We start from the raw sequence: 22,623 nt of genomic DNA, 5'->3' as shown, positions 1-22,623 counted from the left end.
CAAAAGTATTTGTAACTTGGTAATGTAAAATTATTTTGGTCTAGTTTTTTTACGGACTCATTTTTAATTAATTAATTAATAAACCGTTCAAGTGTATATATTTTATTGTCTCTTATTGAAAGCAATATGCAATAACTCTTTGAACCTCTGGACCACATTGGCCAGTTACATTTTCACTGGTGTTATTCAATAAGGTTTCAGTAAGGTTTAGATAAGGGGGATTCCGCATAAATTTCACGCAATGTTGAGAGACCTCTCTCGAAAGGTAACCATGAGAATCACGCGTGCAGCTGTCAAATTGCATCTTTGGGGAAACGCGGTACTCTGTGTGTACTGTAGTTAAATAGCTCAAACAAAGCTTGCCTCGATGATTTTTTGTATCCGAATTACGAAAGTTCCTTGAGGAATCGTTGCAGCCCGCAGCAGATATAAACGGGTAGCACTGTCATCCGATCGACCAAAACGCATCTTAATACCAGGCATAAACAGGGCCTTTTAAAGACTGCAGGGAGGCAGAAGAACCACATGCGGCTTGAGCCACGGGTTGCCGAACCCTGGACTAAGCTAAGCTAGGCAAAATAAATAAACAGAAAACATACCCCCAAATACAGTAAAAAAGTAAATAACAGATAAATATGTTAAATGTTATGCATTAAATCATTTACAGGTTTGTGTACTTTTTAGTCCAGTTGCTGCCTATAGCCTAGATTCAACCAACTAGTTTTGTGTAATTAGCAACACACTCCGAGAGAGTTGATGACATCACAAAGTTAAAACAGCAGATGGGGTAACCTGCTGAGTAATCTTCAAAACAGAGGAGCAGATGCTGATGATAAAGTGCAGCAGGGGTGAGATGTTGCCATTTTCTCTAAATTCACTTTGTAACGGATGTGTCCCATCAGACTCTTTTACCAGCACTGCATTTTCAGAGTAGAAAATTAATGATATGACTCTGGCTTCTAGCAGCAATAAGATTGATGTTTATAGAGACTGTGTAAACTCACAGAGATACAATATAGAGACAAATTATCTCCATATACACAGGCTTTAAATAGCTTTATATGCAGATGTTAAATGTCCAAATGTCAACATACTTTTTGTATTCTTCCCCAAATCTAATATTTTATCATTTTAACCCAATTTGTTGTGCTTGAATGATGTGGACATCCCACATTAACTTAAAATAACTGCTGTTTGGTTTTAAACTTTTTGTCTAATGCAATAACAGCAATATATTTAGTTTTAAAGTGTCCAAATACTGAACTTTTCCAGGGTCTACTGATTTCACTGTATTTTTCATACTCGATGACAAATAAAGAACACATTCCCATCAGCACACAATCTTTAAAAATGATCTGGTAAATATTTTGGCACCTATCTGCTTGAAAATCTATAATAAATGTCTTTCCATTCATAACACATTCGGTCTAATATAGAGTAATCATTTTATTATAAGCCAAAATCATTAACCTAGTCCTATAGGTCTTATGTTGTACACTGTATAGTGATAGTCCATTTATAAACAGTTTGGGATTGGTATAGGTTTGTGCCAGGTACACATTAATATCAATAGCCTCATTAATATGGCCAATAGCATGTGGATCGATTTATGTTCAACAAGCAGCACATCAGATCCATCAGTGTTTATCAAACGTCTTTGACAAATTGACAGAGAAAGTTATCAACTCGCAGAGAACAGACTAAATCACATGACTGGAATATTGACTCCCTAACAAGCGCATTTAAAGGCGATCAAGGCAAGCGTATACCAATATGTTGTTCGGTATTGAGACAGGACGTAAAGTCTTCAAAGTCGTGTAGGGATATTCACATTAATACACATCAAACGTTATGTAATAATAAACATGATTACCTCATCGTGTCTTGAAATGGAGATGGATGGTATCGCAACCCAGTCTCTGGTTTCCAAGGAAACGGAATTTACTCATCATCCAAGCCACTGCTTCTTTATACAACGTTATTTCAAAACACACCCGTCTAGAACTCGTGCAATCGACTGTGTATCTTATAGCTCAATGCATGCCTATTTCTGTATAGCCCATGGGGTTGAAAGAATAATAGTATTATTTTCTAAATGTTATTTTGGCACAAAACGTGTTAATACCGTATAATAATTTCTCATAAAACAAAGCTATTTCATTTGTAAAGAGGAAGTGTTTATAGCTTTCAAAGTGGACTTATAAGATATAAATCTTATAGCTTGCAAAAGGTTCAATTAAGCCTTTAGGTCAGGTCCACGAAAGTTATCAATTTAAGTCACTTTTGGGTAAGAGCGTCAGCTTTGTCTTCGCAGGCAATACAACTTATTTTTTGAGAACAAGATACTAATGGTGACATTTTTTCAACGCTTTCAATAGTTTCAATGCAGCTCGTGAAGGCAGGTTAGGTTTTGTTGCAGTGCGCGCGCGCGCGTATCTCGCTATCCCAAACCCGCTGGATGCATCACGTTGCTGGCTTATTAATCTCACAGCATCAGAATAATATTTAGTCATTCAAGGGCAATTTTCAAATTGATTTAACGGTGACGCAATGTGAAATTTGCAGTCTATTTCTCAGCATTGACTGAATTGTCTGTGCTATCTCGCATGGTTTACTTTCTGGGAATACTTTTAATATGAAAAAGACTACTTTAACATATTAATATTATATCCTACTTGTAGGCCTATATGCTCGTTCGTTGTTGTTTTCTTATTACCAAAGACTGAATAATATGTGAATCAAATAAAACTACGGACTAAAACGGGTCTGACGCTGTGTGTTTTCTGTCCCTTTTGCGGACAATTCGGCATAAACATATAATAGGCCCTACTGCGGATTATACACTCTGTAAAGAGACGTATTGCTTATATTACATAAATCTCTTTTATTAGCCTACATACAACCTTCGTACAGCCAAGCGCGCCTTGTATTTCAGAATGAATACTGTGCATCCCCGCTCCTGACTTTGAGTACCGCTCTTACATAACCGCAGATGTCTCCTTGAGAAATGACGCTTCAAATGTCAATAAATAACCGCGACTGAATAAATTCCTGATTAAATCCCAAGTAAAAAAGCGGAGGCTTTTCTTACCGCATCAGATGAAAGTGCTGCATCGGCCTGGCCGATATGGGGAAGCGACAGAAGAGAGACAAATCCATCGGATGCTGCTTGAGACCGAGGAGAGCCGTATATGAACTTCATTTTCCTGTCAAATATACACGGCTTAGTATCGGAGCCGTCAAAGAAAATCGTTCTTGGGTCCCCGAACGCCATCAGAGAAGAGGTTGGTTTTCGGCTGTAGCTGCCAGGCAGCGAGGCCGGACAGTCTGCTCTTGATGTTTCTAGTTACCGTACCAACTGTACAACACAGGCACACCAACCCAGCAGTACCACCCATTCACTGTAACACAGGCACATCGACTGAGCAGTACTTCCTATTCACTGTACACGTAAGCAAGCCACCAGTACTGCCCCCATTCATTGTATACATCTGAGCAATGATATTTGTAAAAGTTATAAGAATTTTAGAATACATTGGTTAACTGTGTGTTACATTGACAATTATAAGTGTATAATACACATATGTAGGGCCTATATTTGTTCATTAAAATAATTCACTTAGATTTGATGGAAAATAGGATACAATTTAATTTGTCTGACGTGTTAAAATGCACATTTGAGGCTCTGGCCCCATCAAACCCCCTAATGATTATTCATTTGAGACAAAAGAAGGAAATGCTTAATCAGGGGTCTCAAGTTTTATCAAAAGTTTGGATTGAGATCACATCTGTTTGGAGAGGAGTCACTCAAAGTTTCAGCAGCGGACCCTGAGCCCCACCAAATTCTCTTTCTCTCAAGGTTTTCTAACAGTTATATTTTACTATTAATTGACCAGCACAAATATTTTTTTTACAAATTGATAAATCCGATAAAAGATCCAAATAAAATAACTAGTTTTATATATATTTTTAATTATGTATCAAAAATAAAAAGTGATTTGGTCCAAAACAAGCAGTGGTCAATGTGTACACATACAGCAGAAATGAAAAAAATGTCCTGACTCCTGAGCATGTATGACAAGCTGTGAGTTTAAAACATAACTGAAATGTTAACCAGAGTACTCCGCTTTAAGAGATGTACTTAGCATACCTGAAAAGAACATTAATACAGGAGAATTTACAATAAGAAAATATATCTCTAGTACTTTTCTTGATTTTAGCTATAGCCAAAGCTCAAGTAAAGCATTAAATACGCATTCAACCAATAACAATAATAACAAACTGTAGACGGTAAAATGTTATCAACAAAAGCCATTTTAAAACTGCAGTAACATACTGTTTAATGCTGGTCAAATGTGAAATTTACACAGTGAAATGCTTAGGATAGGAAAGGAAGGAAGGTTAATATATATAAATAGTGTAGGGGAGTGGGGAAGTGTTTATGTTAAGTGCAGGTGCTGTTCAATATATGTCTATATTTATATGTAGTATCCACTTATGTACAATGTATGCAAATGTGTGTGCAAAACAACTGGGCTCATCAATCATCACACCTTCCAGAAAAGCAAGAAACCTGGGAGTGGTGATCGATGATCAGCTCAACTTCACGGATCAAGTTGCCAGCACCGCCCGGTCCTGTAGATTCATCCTCTACAATATCAGGAAAATTAGACCCTTCCTATCAGAGCATGCTACACAAATCCTTGTCCAGGCTCTTGTCCTGGCCAGACTGGACTACTGCAATGCACTACTGGGAGGACTTCCAGCTTGCACAACCAAACCTCTGCAGATGATCCAGAATGCTGCGGCCAGAGTTATCTTTAATGAACCAAAGAGAGCACACGTCACTCCTCTACTCATTAAGCTACATTGGCTTCCCGTAGTCGCTCGCATCAAATTCAAGACTCTGCTCCTGGCCTACAAGACCACTACTGGTTCGGCACCACCTTATCTTAAATCGCTAATGCAGACATATGTACCCGCCAGATCCCTACGCTCTGCAAACGAACGACGTCTTGTGGTGCCATCCCATAAAGGTAAAATATCTCTCTCGCGCACCTTCTCCGGATCTGTTCCACCTATGTGGAATGATCTGCCCACTGCTACAAGATCTGCAGATTCTGTAGCCATCTTTAAGAAACCCCTGAAAACACATCTCTTCTGCCAACATCTGACTGATCTGTTCTGACTCTTTTCTTCTCTACTCTTTTCTTCTCTACTCTAAAAAAAAAAATGTATGAATGAATGGTTCCGTATACTGTGTTAGGCTATATGAGACTAGTCTTCTTTTTGATTGCACTTATGCTTTTGTTGTACTTATGCTGTCCTAATTGCTTCCATTATCTACCCCACTTGTAAGTCGCTTTGGATAAAAGCGTCTGCTAAATGACTAAATGTAAATGTAAAATGTAAAAACAGTCCTGTTTTCATACGAGTGTGTGTTACGCATTAGAGTTCTCTGTTGTTTGGCAAGCAAAGTTCCTTTACACACATCAGATTGAGAATTGTCGAAAGCAAGAATAAAAGATAAAAGGGACCAATCACTTGCATGGGTAATTGCTTAAAGGCTTGCATGAAGTTAAACTACACTCCAAAACTAGATTATTTTTTGCGTTTCAGACAAACCTGCCAGAGTACTTCAAACCCTGGATGGACATTGCTAAAAATGTCCCTGAACTCATCTCATCCCATTCCATGCGGCTCAGAGTTCATATCGTATGACACTGCATTCTACTCTAAAATATTGACAGGCGCTAAACTGACAAGTGCTTTACTTATAAAAAACAGAAAAACGTGCAACATAAGAACATTTTGAATGTTCACTTCAGGCAACTATTTTATATAATAGGGTATCTGTAGGTTAATAATAGGGTAACATTTTACATATTTTTTTTACTTTTCTGCCTAATACACTTATGAAAACATGTAATTGCTTAATAATTCAGATATGATTGCACTGTAAAAAAATATTTGTAATTTTTTTTACAGTTTTCATGTACAATCTAAAATACTCAAAATTTTACAGTTTTTTTTTTACATATTGCTCATGTGTTTTTTAAAATACAATCATGTTCCAGATGCCTTTGCTGGAGACTCATCTGTTGCATCTGAGTCACCTTGAGCTGCGTTTGGCTCATCTCGCTTTGAGTACATTTACTATGGGTTACGTATGGCAGGAGGGAGACAGAGAAACCATGAATGTCATGATTCTCGGGGTGGGTGAGGTGAGAGACAGAGGACCCAAGTGCAGACAGGGAGGTAAGGGGTTTTAACAAGACTTTAATAATAATACTAAATAATAACAAGACAAAACAAAAACCCACAGGGGGTTAAACAACATAACATAAAGGGACACGGGAACAAGGGCTGACTGCATCTAAACAAGACTAAAGTTAAACATAAGACATAACTACAAATAACTAAACTAGACTATAGTTCTTGTGTTGGGTGGCCATTTAATTACAGAGGAAAGTGAGGACATCTTGATGGCACTGGGCCACTTCCTGTGAGTGTATTTTGCATTTGGAATCCAGTATCCTAAAGGACTAAAAAAGACACTGATCTTTTTGGAGTGTGTTGTATTAAAATTGAAGGATCCAGCTGGACTTCCTGTCACTGTAAAAAGGGTGTACAACTCAATCTGTGAGTAGATTTAGGGGTCAATATTATTTCTTTCTGCATCTTTTGGCTTCTTCCAGTTCTAGTTCAAGTTACCATGTATATGTCTGTTTGCAATTGGTTGTGTATGATAAATGTCTAGAAATGTTAGAATCTGGAATAAAATGAGCCCTCCTAGATCAATTTAAACAATATATTACGCTTGATATGGTTCTACATAGCACCTTTTGATAAACATGCTATAAAGCTTCTTTATAAGTAGGTGCCATATAGTATTAAAAGAAGTTATCCTATGATTATGATCCAGAGAACCATTGTTGGTTCTTTTGAGCACCATATAAACCATTAAGTTATAAAGTGCTATATGGCAGCTTTAATGGTTCTATATAGCACCATTTGACAAAGGTGCCATATAGCACCTTTAAAATAGGTGCTATATAGCACTAAAAATGGTTCCCCTATGATTACGAGCCAAAGAACCACTTTCAGTGCTATATGTTTTTTGTGTGTAGACTAGACTAGACTAGACTAGACTAGACAACAGGAACTCACCCACATGACACAAGAGACAGAAACAATGAACCAGCACAAGACAAGAGACACAAGGTCAATATAAAGGGAACCAAATCAAGAGGGGACAGGTGCAGGGGAAAAACTAATAAAACAGGAGGGCAGGAACAATTAAAAGACCGGAGAGAGAGTCAAGAATAGGTGCCAAAATAGTCTCCCTCCAACAAAAAAAAGGGATCCTGTTTGATTCCGCCTCAAAACCAAGAAATATCTGACATGGTGAGGCGGAATCATGACAATAAAAGTATATATATTTAAAATTCTTTCATCATTTGAAGACCAAGTTACACTTATGGTTAAGCTAATGTTTGTCTTAAACTTCTTTAGGTCCTTCCACGAAATTTGGCTGTGCCATTATGGGAAGTGTCCCAGAGACTGGGTCTACCCCAAATTCTCTTCCACGCTAATACAGTTCTTGCCAACTGGAAGAAAACAAACCAGATGGGTAAACTTACTATGACATTGAGTCTTATTTGAATATTTCAATCTAATTTGTTATCCACTTCTGTCTGATCTTCTGGATAATTGATTTAACACATGTTGATCATTGAAATAATTTACCCAGATTTAAATTATTGTTTGTTTAAAGTCCCAGGGAAATCCATCCATCCATCCATCCATTTTCTACCGCTTATCCGAACTACCTCGGGTCACGGGGAGCCTGCGCCTATCTCAGGAGTCATGGGGCATCAAGGCAGGATACACCCTGGATGGAGTGCCAACCCATCGCAGGGCACACACACTCACTCATTCAAACACGCTCCCAGTGAAATCAAAAATGAAAATTCTTATTTTTTCAGGAATTGAAGCGTTTTAAGTAAATAGCTTATCGATGTGGGTAATTTTCTTGTAATTCAGGTACCCTCATTGTTACAAGTTAAAATGTAAAAATGCACTTCTGCCCCGAAATGACTATCTACATAAAATGACGTAAATTAGATGGCTTGACTTTAAAGTATTGTAGCTATTTGATAACAGAAAAAGTTAATGCATTTGCTAGACGTATTGTTATATCACGTTATGCATTTACTAATGTTAACAAATACAACCGTATTGGTGTTACCAAACATCTTTGTGAAATATGTTATTGTTAAAAGGTTGACTCAGGAAAGTTGCTACCTGGATGGTGTGTCCATTAAAACAAAATAAATCCTGATAATCCAGTTTACGCCATGATCATACTTTAGGACAGTTTGCAACAATTCTCCTTCCTGTGTGCCCAGTATTACTCAATGGGCAGTCTTAATCGATGTCACTTCTCTTTCCCAACAACCTCCAAAATGTGAAGAACATAGAGGATTTAAACGAAATTTTGTCTGCTGCTTTGAAAGCAATTCTTGTAAATTAGGGCAGAGCTGATTAAAAACCTCTCGAAGCTCTCTCGCTTTCCGCTCTGAAATTAGTTCATTGGTCTGATATAAGCTCGTAGGGCCTACCTCTACGAGCAACATATCGCCGGAGGGCTAAAAGCTGGCTGTATCCAAACCAGATAATATCTCGAGATGAACACATTGTGTTGTTTGGCATTTGAAGAGTAGACCCCACCGTTTTCCCAATTTGACACAAAAAGGGCCAAAGCAGTCCATACCAGTTGACCAAAACGGAGGTTTTTAAAGACGGAGTCTAGAGGGAGGAAGATCAGACATCCTTGGAAATGAAGGAGAACCTTTACACTTCCTACATTCTTGACATAGTCACTGAACTGACTTTACTGCCTGCCGTCCACGTAGAATCCAATGCTTTCATCATAATTGAGCAAAAACTCTTTGTGGTCCCGAATTGCACAACAGTGAATCTATATCTGTAATCAGAAGCTTAGTAATTAGATTGTTAGGATGCAGAACAATGGGATGAATGGCTTCTAATTCAAAGTCCTCACTATGGCGAAGGCGACCCCCCACTCTTATAAGACATGTAACAGTGTCATACTCAGGAGCCAACTCAGCAAGTCTACATTGTTTGGGAACATCTCGACCTGCTTTAAGCAACTTACACTCCTCGGGAAAGTCCTCCTCTTGGGCATGACGGAGGAGTACTTACTCTGCTTGAGTCTGGCCAAGTCTATTTTGTGTCAAGTCAGGTGAACGGTTCTCAATAGTATATTAGATGAGATCTGACCAAGTATTGAACTGGGAAGGATCCAATTTGGACAGACGCAATACAACCTGTGTCTGGCCACAAAATTAAGGTTTTCTCAACTCTGGTGACATGTTATCAGGGGATAAATTGGGGAACTAATCATATATAAATTATGAGGAGGTAACGTAAAAAAGGTGGGTCCTTGAAACCAATGACTAACGGGAATGAGTTCTACCAGTTTCTTTCCTCGAGTCAGGTCATCTGCAGGGTTGTTTCCTGTATCCACATAACTCCATTGTTCTGGTTTAGTATGTTCTAGTATTTCTGTGATACGATTAGCAACACACACCTTATACCATCAAGACTCAGAACGTATCCATGTTAAGACTGTAGTTGAATCAGACCAAAGAGTCACGTTCTGAATAGGCACAGAGATTTATTTTATTAAGAGTATTGCTAACTGGGATCCAGAAAGAGCAGCACATAATTCAAGACGTGGAATGGAAATAGTCTTTTTAGGGGCTACTCGGGATAGGGCCATAACGAATGAGGTGAGAACTTCATTACCACATGAAAGGCGGAGATAGGCAATGGCGCCATAAGCCTCCTCTGATGCATCACAGAATATATGCATTTCTCTTGTAACCGTCTCTCCATTTGCTCCTACAGACCCGTACCACCTTGGAATTTGGACTTTGGCCAAGCCTGACAGCTCGTCCTCCCAAACTGACCATTTTACCTTGATACTTTCAGGAATGTCTGGGTCATCCCATCCTCTTGCAGGTTTGGTCCAAAATGGTTGCAGTAGGATTTTAGCACGTGTCGTGTAGGGAATAATAAAACCCAAGGGATCCTATTGCCGAGCAAGGATTCTATTCCATTCCATTCCATCTTCTACCGCTTATCCGAACTACCTCGGGTCACGGGGAGCCTGCGCCTATCTCAGGAGTCATCGGGCATCAAGGCGCCGAGCAAGGATGCGATACAGAATTCGTAAGGTGAGGTAATTTCGAGACAACGTCACAATAAGGTAGACAAGGAAAATACCGTATAGAGGCAAGGCAAGACAAGACAAGGCAAGGCTGGGAACACGGTACAAAATGCACACAACGAACAAGCACATGACAATGAAACATGAGGACTATTTCAAGGGGAACAAACACAGGATAATTGGCAAGGGAACAGGTGTGGTTAATGAAACACTAAGGGAAAGCTAACGAGACGGAAAGGGCGGGAACAGACGAGACTCGGGGAGAGTATGGAAAGCCACAAGGCCAAAAACGTCTCTCCCCACATAAAACAGGGAATTCTGTTTTGGTTCTGCCTCAAGACCAAGAATTAGCCAACAATGATAGGCAGAACCGTGACAAAACAAGTATGAAGCTGGACTTCCAAGGGGGCCTAGCATCACTCTCTCTGTAGAACATGGCAAATGGGGATGATCTGATCCTACGAGTAATAGGGGCTTTACTTGGTGAAATTCTTTAAGAGGAATTCCTCGAAGATGTTGATAGCGCCGTTGTAGCATATGGACAGGATAGGTCTGTTCTGGGAAGTCCAGCATGTTCGCTGTAAAAGTGGGATTGATTTGAAATGTCTGTGGTTTCGAAGATACTGAAGACAAGGAAAAGGTAACATTAGTCAACTTTATTTATATAGCGCTTTTTACAATTTTCATTGTTACAAAGCAGCTGTACACATTGAATACAAGTATCAATTCGAAAGCAGCCCCCCCGGCCAGGCAGATACCGGTGAAAAACAGTATGCAAACGGTGGTGAGGAACCCAAAACTCCCATCGAGAAAAAAAACCTCAGGGGAACCCGGGCCCAACCAGGGGATTCCAGTTCCCCTCTGGCAAAAGCTGCTGCCTCTGTACAAGCTCAACAGTGCTTGCACAACAAGGCCTAATAAAATATAAAAATTAAGGATTTAAGATTATCATTAACAATCTAATAGCATTTTAAATGTTGTAGGAAAAACAAAGTTGTCACGTCATTTATCCAGCTCTATCCTCTTAGCTCTTTTCAGGTCACCGCTTCCCATTCTCAGCTCTGCCATCAGGTCTGGGCATGAACTGCATCCTGCGGTAACCTTGGAACAAAGAGACAAGACTGGCTGAGAGTAGAGTACTGTTCTGCACTCTTTGATGCAACAAGTACATCATTTGTTGTTGGATGTGTTCCTGGTTCCGGTTGATCTAAATAATGCAGCCTAAATCCTCTGAGGATTAATATTATGGAGGTATAGTGTATGCAAGATTAAAAAGATGAGTCTTTAGTCTAGATTTAAACTGACAGAGTGTGTCTGCCTCCCGGACCGTGCAGGGAAGAATATTCCAAAGTTTAGGCGCTAGATAAGAAAAGGATCTACCACCTGCACTCGATTTTGAAATTCTAGGTATTACCAACTGACAGGACGCCTGAGAGCGTAATGTACGTGGAGGTCTGTAATACAATAGAAGTTCTTTCAAATACTGCGGCGCTAGACCATGTAGGGCTTTATAGGTAATAAGCATGATCTTAAAGTTAATGCTATGCTTTATAGGTAACCAGTGCAAGGTTGACGGAACCGGGGTTATATGCTCATACTTTTTTGTACGTGTAAGAACTCGAGCTGCCGCGTTTTGAACCAGTTGCAGTTTTTGTAATAGGCCCGCAGGGCAACCACCTAGAAGTGCATTACAGTAATCTAGTCTTGATGTCATGAATGCATGAATTAATTTCTCTGCATCTGACAGTGACAGCATATGACGTAATTTAGATATATTCTTAAAATGGAAAAATGCAATTTTACAGGTGTTGGCGACATGGCTTTCAAATGACAGACTACTATCGAATACAACACCAAGATTCTTAGCTGATGACGAGGATTTTATGGAGCATCCGTCAATCATTAAGCAGTATTCTTGGTTGTTACGCATTGCAGTTTTCGGTCTAGTAAGTAGCACTTCTGTTTTGTCCGAGTTTAGTAGTAAAAAATTGTTACTCATCCACATTTTTAAGTCAGCTATGCAATCCTTTATTCGATGAAACTGCCGAGTTTCATTAGGCTTCGCGGAAATATAAAGTTGAGTATCATCAGCATAACAGTGAAAGCTAATTCTGTGTCGCTTTATTATATCTCCTAGAGGTAGCATGTATAAAGCGAAGAGCAGAGGCCCCAAGACTGAGCCCTGTGGTACACCGTACTGGACTTGTGATTTGCGGGACACCTCATTGTTTATTGCTACAAATTGAAAACGGTCGGATAGATAAGACTTAAACCATTTCAATGCTATTCCGTTAATGCCGACGTAATTTTCGAGTCTATGTAGAAGTATGCTGTGGTCAATGGTGTCAAATGCAGCACTGAGGTCTAGCAGCACCAATAACGGAATACAGCCACGGTCAGACGCTAAAAGCAGATCATTTGTAACTCTGATCAAAGCAGTCTCTGTACTGTGACATGCTCGAAATCCAGACTGGAATTCATCATTCATGTCATTCCTTTGGAGGAAGGAGCATAATTGAGTTGAAACTACTTTTTCCAGAACTTTAGATATAAAAGGTAAATTCGATATAGGCCTGTAATTCCCTAGTTCTTTAGGGTCGAGTTTTTTTTTTTAAAAGAGGCCTTATAACAGCCACCTTAAATGCTTTAGGCACATGTCCTAATGTCAGAGATTAGTTAATAATACTGAGAAGAGGATCTATAATTTCTGGGAGCATTTCTTTCAGTAGTTTTGTAGGTATAGGGTCTAGCATGCATGTTGTTGATTTAGATGATCTTATGATTTTAGACAGTTCATCGTGATCTACTGTAGAAAATAATTGCAATTTCTCCTTAGGGGTGCTGTAGTTAGTTTGTTCAGCGGATTTCACTACAGGTTGCATTGTTATAATTTTTTCTCTTATATCTTGGATTTTACTCGTGAAGTAGTTCATAAATTCATCACTGTTATGCTGATAATCAGAATCTGACGTCGATGACGACTTATTTTTTGTTAATTTAGCCATGGTGTTAAATAAAAACCTAGGGTTGTGATGGTTTTCTTCTATAAGTGTTGAAAAGTAGGCGGATCTAGACGTTTTTATTGCATTCTTGTAATCTGGAGTACTATCCTTCCATGCTATACGAAATACCTCTAAATTAGTTTTCTTAAAGTTGCGCTCCATTTTCCGGGATGCTTTTTTTAGAGTCCGAGTGTGTTCATTATACCATGGTGTTGGGCTGCTATTTTTTGATTTCTTTAAACGCAGAGGAGCAACTGTGTCTAATATTTCCGAGAAAGTAGTGTTAAAATTTTCAATAGTAGTGTCAAAATCGTCAACGATTTTACTCATTCTAGATATTTTATACAATTCCGGCAGATTATCGAGAAACGCATCTTTGGTAGTTGAAGTAATCGTTCTACCATATTTGTAACAAGGAGTTTGATTTGCAGCCGTAGGCCATTGAAGCAAACATAATATCAGATAATGATCCGAAATGTCTTCACCCTGCTGAACGATTTTAACATCGTCCACATTTATACCATAAGAAAGTATTAAATCTAAAGTATGATTAGGAAGGTGAGTGGGTCCTGACACATGTTGACTAACGCCCATGGAGTTAAGAGTGTCTTTGAAAGCCAGTCCCAAGGCATCTGTATCATTGTCTACATGGATATTAAAGTCACCGACGACAAGGACTCTATCTGCGGCCAGTACTAGTCCTGATAAGAACCCACCAAAATCTTTAATAAAATCTGTGTGGTGCCCTGGAGGCCTATATACAATAGCTAGAATAAATTTTAAAAATGTTTTGTCCTTAGTATTAGGTGTCGATATGTGAAGTACCATGACTTCAAAAGAATTGTATTTAAAATTAGACTTCTGAGAGGTGATAAAAGAATTATTGTAAAGTGCAGCGACACCTCCCCCTCTACCTTTTAGACGAGGCTCGTGTTTATAGTAATAATCTTCGGGAACGGATTCATTTAGAGTAATATAATCATCTGGCTTTAGCCATGTTTCTGTCAAACAAAGCATGTCTATTTTATGATCGGTTATCAAATCGTTAACAAAAAGTGCTTAATTTGAGAGAGATCTAATATTAAGCAATCCGAGTCGTAACAGTTGATTATCTGTATTTTGTTCATGTTTGATATGTTTAACGTTTATTAAATTACTTTCAAGAGGTTTACGCAATATCTTATGCTTGCTAATCCGGGGGACAGACACAGTCTCTATTTTATGTTGTTTGTAAAAAGGGATTATTACATGTTGTATATTTTGTGTATTCTGTAACGCGAGACGGCAAGCAGACAGTTGGTTAAGCCATTCTGTCTCCTTCCTGACCTGGGCCCCAGGTAGTCAGACTTTAGCATTATTAAGACTGTGTGCCAAATTTCTAGAGAGGAGGGAAACACCATCCCAGGAGGGATGGAGACCATCTCGTTTCAACAGGTCAGGTCTGCCCTCAAAACTCTTCCAGTTATTCATAAAAGCTATATTATTCTGCAGGCACCACTCAGACAACCAGCCATTTAGTGATGATAATCTGCTATAAATCTCATCACCACGGTAAGCAGTAAGGGGGCCAGAGAATATTACAGTGTCTGACATCATTTTTGCGAGCTCACACACCTCTTTAATATTATCTTTAGTGATCTCTGATTGACGGAGTCTAACATCCTTTGTGCCGACATGAATAACAATCTTACTGTATTTACGATTAGTCTTAGCCAGCACATTTAAATTTGACTTGATGTCAGGCGCTCTGGCTCCCGGTAAACATTTGACTATGGTGGCTGGTGTCTCTATATTAACGCTCTATATTCTGCATTTATCACATGTAAAACCCTCGCCGCTGACAGAGAAGGCTAAGCTAAACATATGACATGATGTGCAAGTAACAACAATAGGAATAGAAGCCATAACTCACCGGGTATGAAGTGCAATCCTAACTTACCAAGGTTTTTTGATGAGTCTTAGTATATACACTTAAAAAGAGAAACAGTTAGCACACAAGACAAATAGGGGGAGATGATATTCCACACTGTAAACAGAAGGCAAGCTAACACGCTAATATGCTAGCGGCGTTACGCTTCAATTAATATAAATTTAGAAATAAAGTTCTAAATAATTCGGCAGCGACAATGATAGGTAACTATAGTAAAATACACTAATATTAAGACCAGGAACAAATGTGAGGTGAAGCAAGTGTCAGAGGATACGAACTAGCCGCCGGCAGCGATGCAACGCGAACTTCTCCACACAGCACTCCAATCAGTCTGAAACACCTGAACCAATCACACACTACCCAGGTGTGATTAGCTCTCTCAATCTCCTCTGAACCTTGCCGAATCGTTCGTAACTTCAAGGACTCAGCTGCCCCGTGTAAGCCCAGCATCTCAGCAGCAGAAGATAGCAGCATGATCCTTTCGGAACCATCATCAAGAATGGCATATGCTTCCAAAGTCTTTCCTCGAGAACTCAAATTAACTTTCACTACCTTCAGAAGTACAGAATTCAGACTACTCAGTTTACTCAAGTAGAATGTGCCAGAGTCAGATTTACGAACATTAACTTAATGGGGGATCCCTAGAGGACGCTCTTTACAAGATGGAAACTGTCCCCTAAAATTATACTTATGGGTAATAATGGGTCTGTTCGCATCTCCAACAACGATTATTATCCAGGATCCATTTTCTCTTTGCTTCCACATCAAATTGCAAGAAATCAGGACACTGGCTCAGGTGATTATCTTTACCACAAAAAGCACATAAGGTTTGGTGTTCTCCTGGGTATTCACTATTTAAATTACAAGACTGAATTCTAGTTCCCTTGGGATTAGAATTTACCTCTTGACTGATACCTTGCAGAAATGTGGCCCTAGGAGATAAAGGTTTGATTGGTCTCCCTTCTCTAGGTTTCAACTGTGTTCCAACTCTTGACTGATCAGATACTTGAACCACCAAACTCTGACATTCTGCATCCCCTTCCAGCTATTCTGCAAATCTACCAAATTTTAAGGAACATCTGGTTGCACAGTATGAGCATATCTAGCAAAGTTAGAGACATCATATGCTGGAAGTTTACTTAAGAGCTGGTGCACATGAGAAGCACATGATAATTCCTTAGCTCCTTCATCCTGACCCCAAGACTTAAGCTAACCCACTAAAGCTTGAACACGTAGGGCGAACTGACTAAATCCACTTGAATCGCCAGAACGAATGGCTGGTAAGCTTTGAATAGAAGCTATCGCTCGCAGCACTAAGTGATGAGGCTGGCCATATTTCCTTTGAAGTGCTTTTAGAGCAGTGGTATAAGGCTGAGAATCATCGGCATACGCAAGAGCTAAATGGCGAGCAGCATCCAACTTCAAATGGTCTAAAAGAATATTATACTTATATTGTTTGGTATCCTCAACAGGTAACAAATTCTTTAATGCCATATTCAAAATTGCAAATTCTTGAGGATCATTACTTCTGAAATAAGGAAATGAAGGTCTTTCTATTGCAGAAATTCTTGAAAGCCCAGCTGTTGAGGAAGACTGAACATAGGCTGCTGCTATGGGTTGACTCGCAATTGAATATCCATTTGGGACCATTGGTGACGGGCCTGACAATGTCTGAGAGAAAGGGACATAACTACTACTTGCCATATGGAAAGGCCCCTGCAGTGGCATGTTTGCTGTGGTCTGAACTAATGGAATTGAATAAACTTGACTACTCGAAGATACCATCAGTGAAAAGGCAAAACTTGGATGGACAAATGGACCATAAGAAGGATATAACCATGGAGAAGTAAAGGGAGCTGGCTGATTTGGGTAAATCCATGGGAAATAGCATTACCCTGCACTTGATTAGGAACTATTCCTGCAATATGCATTGCTTGTTGATCATCAGATAAATTAGCTGGAATTATTGAATGTTGTATAGGTAATGACACAGAGGGACCCATGGCAAATTGAGTTTGACTCATACTCATTACAGAAGGATTTTCTAAAGACAGGGCTCTTAACTGAGTAGATTCTGTAGCAACCAATTCATTTACCATCTGTGAATCAGGAAGCTGTAAGGAACATGGCTCTATTGATAGTCTAGCGTTTGCTGACAATGGAGCAGGCAGCAATGTTTTTAAGGGAGGAGGGAGAGTACCCTGTCTACGAAGTCGAGGAGATGATAAAGATGGAGCAATATCCTCTTGGTTTGCCTTATAATGTCTTAAACATTCACTCAGTTCAAGAACAATTGGAGCTTTATCATGGTCATCTTGATTACGCTGAACAACTGAGGATGGTTTATTGGAACTCTGACCAGAAGTCATAGAAAAGGAAGAGCTCAGACTTTTTATCTGCATACCTTTAATTATCTGGTCCAACTCTGCGAGAAATCCTTTAATATACAGTACATCCTCATCAAGACTTCTCACTTTAGCTCGAGTCTCAGATATAACAGTCTCTGATGCAATTTGTCCATGTGTACTGACTGATGCAATTGGTTGAGTAAACTGGTTATCTTGTTGCCATGTAGGAGGTCTCAATGTCCGTTTTGGTCTTACAACATCATCCTTATCCATCCTGGCACCCTTTCCGGCTCAAAGGACCATATGAAATATGTTATTGTTAAAAGGGTTGACTCAGGAAAGTTGTTTTTAGGATGGTGTGTCCATTAAAACACAATAAGTCCAGTTTACTCCATGATCATACTTTATTTCATAGCAAGAAGGCTTCAGACCAGAATTGTTTGTTATACTGTGAAGCACACATCGACTCTGGCTCTCTCAGCCAAGGAGGGAAAAGATCTACTTCAGAGCAGGTTGCATGCTCACCTAACAAAGAGCCACTAATTAAGAACTTGAGGCAGCTGGGGAGAATAAGCCCCGCCCAAACTTGCTACATCACACAAGAATTCTCAACAATCTTTATAAAATGACAGTAGTTATTGTACTGTAGAACCCAAACACCTGGCCCTATCCTGACATAATTTCTGATAAAAAGTATATAAACTTTGGCTTTATAAACTTTAAATCCAAATTCAGTCTGAAGGTGAAAATTTTCCATAGTGTATGTTAGTGTGGAATTTACAAAAAAATATTTTTTACAATGGTTTTGAAACGGGCTAAAAAGCATTTGTTTTCTTGGACTATTGGCTCAAAAAGTAAAAAAAAACTATCACGCCTGACAACTATTCCCTGTTTATTTGTCTTTCATGCACAATTCCATACTTATTGTTACCAGACCCTTTGCTATGGAGTAAGTATTTTGTAGAATTAACAGAAATGTTCCCTAAATGTTGTTAATTAAAAGAAACAGCAGAGGGAGCCATCTCATTATGAACATGTAGAAAATACAAAGAGGCTCAATATGTATCCCTATCTTTTCTGCAGCATTGTGACAACACATCACATCACTACATCTGGTGCAATCTTCACCTTAAGTTCTAACTGTTTCTGCCTTTAGCAATTTGGAGTTGTTAATAACATTGCCGTGCAAGGCTTTTTTCTGATTCACTCCTTGTGGAGTTGGCAGCTGTCCCCGGCCTAAAGGTCTGAGACTTTTAAATGCTTTTCAAAGTGCCACAGTTCACAGACAGTTCACCAAGATACATAGTGGAAGCCATAATACCAGATAATACTGATACACTGTTATTAGAACAAAAAACGGAACGCTGGTTATGCCATGTATGGCATCACTGTCTTATTTTCTGTCTTATACTAATACAATATCTGGAAAATAAAATTGCTGTTTCTGTTTTTGCAGACAATTCCTGAAGTCATCAGCGGTCCATTATTCCATTATAATAATGTTGCCAAAGGTCACCAAAGCTCTGAATGTTGTAGGTCAGGCCATAGACAGCATGACGCATGCCCTTAAACTAATTCAACTCAACTCAACTCAACTTTATTTATATAGCGCTTTTTACAATTTTCATTGTTACAAAGCAGCTGTACATGAGACACATTTAATACAAGTATGAATTCTAAAGCAGCCCCCCCGGCCAGGCAGATAGTGCAAAACAATATGCAAACGGTGGTGAGGAACCCAAAACTCCCATCGAGAAAAAAAACCTCAGGGGAACCCAGGCCCAACCAGGGGATTCCAGTTCCCCTCTGGCAAAAGCTGCTGCCTCTGCACAAGCTCATCAGTGCTTGCACAACAAGGCTTAATAAATACAACTAATGCACGGTAATACATTCAAATAACAAATGAATTCATTCAAGCATCTTTGATACTTTATTCCTGGCATCTGAGATTGTTCTGCTTCAGATTATGTAGACCACTCCATACTCTATGGGATTTTGAGGATCTATCTCTCTGGGTAAACATATAGCTTTTGCAGTTTTTTTAAATAAATGTAATATTTCCGTATGTCTATGATTTCGCTCTGCTTTTTTTGTATGTGTATGTGTGTCCCAGATGGAAAGACAACTCTTCGATGGCAGAAGGTCTAGTGTATGAAGGAGTTCAGAAGAAGGCAATGGAGTATTCGGGGGGAAGTGCGGACCAGAGCAGCACCCTGCACTGCTTTGATGAATTGATGGGATTCAAACATGAAGGTAAGAAAATGTCTTGGTTACGTATGTAACCTATGTTCCCTGATGGAGGGAACAAGACGTTGTGTCGAGAACGACAGATGGGATTGCCTATGGAAAACGCCACAATGCTGTATCGCGTCACAATCTCTAGTGAAGCAACGGTAACAGGCCTGGACGTGTCAGCTCGATGCTTTCGCGAAAACTTTAACCTTCCAGTGTGGTGGTCGGGTGGTTCCAGAGCTTTCTTGGAGAAAGATGGGACCTGGTGGAAGACCAGGGGTTATGGTGCGTTGGAAGCAGGGCGTCATCACCACGCGCTTGCTGCCGGTGTGCCACGCTCTCCTCGGAACTCGACTCTGAAGCAAGTGTTGGAGCGGTCTCATGTGCATCAGCCCGAGGGGTATTACCCCGCGAGGACGCCATGTGTCCCAGGAGCCTCTGAATTGTTTCAGGGGACCGCTGTCTGCCTGAAATGTTCCAGGCAGTTCAACACCGGCTGGGCGCGTACTGTGGACAGTTGCGCCGACATGGTGACAGAGTTGAGTTCCATACCGAGAAAGAGGATGCTCTGCACTGGGGAGAGCTTGCCCTTCTCTCGGTTGACCTGGAGTCCCAATCGATCTAGGTGCCGGAGCACCTAGATCTCGCCCTTTGTGTACATAACAGATCTCGCGAGTGCGCCAAGATAGGCCATACGTTGAGATAGTCCACGAGACAGTGTGGGCAGCTCTCGAGCTCCCAGGGACTGTGACAGGGGGACCAAGGGGACGGTCTGCTTCACCATTCCCACGGAGGGTGGTTCGATGGCTGGCGGAGCTAACCATGTTGCGGGGGGGACCCCGGAGGGAAGGTTGGCTCTGCCTACTTACCTGCCTGGCGGAACAGCTGCACACACTGTCGGTTTGAGAGTGGTAGCAGCTGTTGTGTGTGTAGGACCCAACGCCTCGCCAGGGCGTGAGGTCGGGTTTGCCGGGCACAGTCCAGTGGAGTGTGTAATAAAGTAATAACAGCCGGCGGCCCCTCACTGCCGACCGCCGGCGAACAAAACATAAATACAAATACAAACATGTTGGGCCCGGTCCTCTCTCTTCCACGGTTTGGTCGCTCGTTCTCTTATATGCTCCCGATCTCCTACGTGATTCGAGACTGGTGCGGGCACAGCTGGCGCTCTTTAACAATTACTCGCCGGTCTCGAACCACGGTCTCGCCCCGCCTACTCCACTACATAATAATATTTGAGAAATACTTTATGCAAGATTCATGACTACGGTTAAGAGCCTGAAGAAAGTAAAAAAATGTATACTTAGACAACATTTCAAAGTACCAACGGTTATCATTAATATAAGAAACTAAAAAATAAAAGAAACACTTATTTTAATTAAATTAGTCACTTTGCATTATGCACTACAGTGTAAAAACTATCTATTGAGTATTATGTTCATAAGCACTCATGGGAACATGAATAGGACACAAATGGCACAGTTGTCTGAGAATGATGTGTATACAAATGTATGTACTATGTTAGCAAAAAGATCTGGAGCATTTAGATCTAGATCACAGAATTTCAGTGATGCATCCTTCTTGTGATCTTTGTAAATGTCAAAAGCAATTTCACCATAACCATAATCTGATTTAGGAATAAATATAAAACAGTTTGCCCTGGTTTCATAGACAAGGTTTAAGACTAGTCCCAGACTAAAGTTAATTTTGAACTGTGTAGTGACTGGATCATGGTGAGGAAAGCCATAAACCCCCTCACTCCCTTTTGTCCTGGTTTCTAGATACCATCATCAAAAGACCATAGCAAACGTGGCTCCATGGGGTCTGGTTTTAGGTTTTGAACTCTCACCGAGAGTGTTTTGGTTTCTCTGTATGATATTTTCGACTCTAAAGCTTCAAAGCATTGGTAAGAAGTGTCTGTGTCATCTCTAACTTAACATCTGAGGCTAACCAGAGAAACTTCTCTAACAAATAGGAACATATGTGATTTAAACTATCCTTTTCTGTAAATGTATCTAAATGTCTATGTTGTGTGATGGTGCTCGTGCCATTTTAAATACTCTGTAACTGTTAGATAAACAAGTTTTGATTTAGGGTTCATTTGATGTATTCATACATTGGGATGATTCACAGTTCAATGCCTTGCATTTTTCATATGTAACTACAACTCTCCGAATTCCCTATATGATGAGCTATGTTACAAAAACATAGCATACATCATACTATGTCCATAACTAAGTTTAGGTATTAAATGCAAACTGACCATACTGTCAGAGCCATGCAAATGAGGCGCCATGAGAAACCAAGGAACTTTGGCCCACTTATCACTTTCATGGCATTGGCCCGCAGACCATCTGGGTGCAGGGCAGGTATTTATTTAAAACACCATCACCGATCCACTTCGGGGGCTTTTGAATTAGAAGGGAAAAGAAAGAGGACGAGGAGGACAATCTAATGGACAACCCGGCTTGGGGCTCCCCTCTGGGGAGTCCGATTATGCCATGGAACTTTGGATTCAGAACCTAAACTCAGCGTTTCAACAGGACTGCATTTTGAAACCATTCAAGATTTCCATCCACACGCATACAGATAGTGGTCCAACACAGAGATTGCAAGTATCCACCTCTGAATATAGAGTAGCTGCGCTAAGAGCGTGCCTCTTTGTTAAAGATGATTTTATTGGTTTTCAGACATGTTTTACCTGACTCGCGGCCATGCCCTCCCTTATTCTCTCTCTCTCTCTCTCTCTCTCTCTCTCTCTCTCTCTCTGCGCTTCCTAGCACGTTTGTGTTTCATGTCTTATGATTTTGTTTGTGTTTATGTGATTGTCATTTATGTTACCATGCAGAGTAG

The 22,623-nt window shown here is 40.0% G+C and overlaps 2 protein-coding genes across 3 annotated transcripts in view; one reads left to right on the top strand and one right to left on the bottom strand.

Annotated features, from left to right (window-relative positions):
• LOC130407144 (rho-related BTB domain-containing protein 2-like) overlaps positions 1-3,339 on the bottom strand; it is a 17,718-nt gene extending 14,379 nt beyond the window's left edge. The window contains exon 1 of one of the 2 annotated variants that reach the window (XM_056729841.1): positions 3,092-3,339. In XM_056729841.1, coding sequence (XP_056585819.1) covers positions 3,092-3,159 — 68 coding nt within the window. In that variant the 5' untranslated portion in view covers positions 3,160-3,339. Of the gene's footprint in view, positions 1-1,873; positions 1,940-3,091 lie in introns of those variants that run through there. The other variant, XM_056729842.1, reaches the window with a different exon arrangement.
• LOC130406907 (indoleamine 2,3-dioxygenase 2-like) lies at positions 3,192-22,623 on the top strand. Its single transcript, XM_056729488.1, has 7 exons — positions 3,192-3,284; positions 5,620-5,715; positions 6,078-6,200; positions 7,516-7,633; positions 19,502-19,553; positions 19,652-19,791; positions 22,619-22,623. The coding sequence occupies exons 1-7, from the start codon at positions 3,192-3,194 to the stop codon at positions 22,621-22,623; spliced, it is 627 nt and encodes a 208-aa protein (XP_056585466.1).

Source organism: Triplophysa dalaica, chromosome 18, assembly GCF_015846415.1.
Source record: "Triplophysa dalaica isolate WHDGS20190420 chromosome 18, ASM1584641v1, whole genome shotgun sequence".
Lineage (NCBI taxonomy): Eukaryota > Metazoa > Chordata > Actinopteri > Cypriniformes > Nemacheilidae > Triplophysa > Triplophysa dalaica.
Note: the sequence above shows the minus strand (reverse complement) of the source record. Positions and strands in the feature narration are given on the sequence as shown.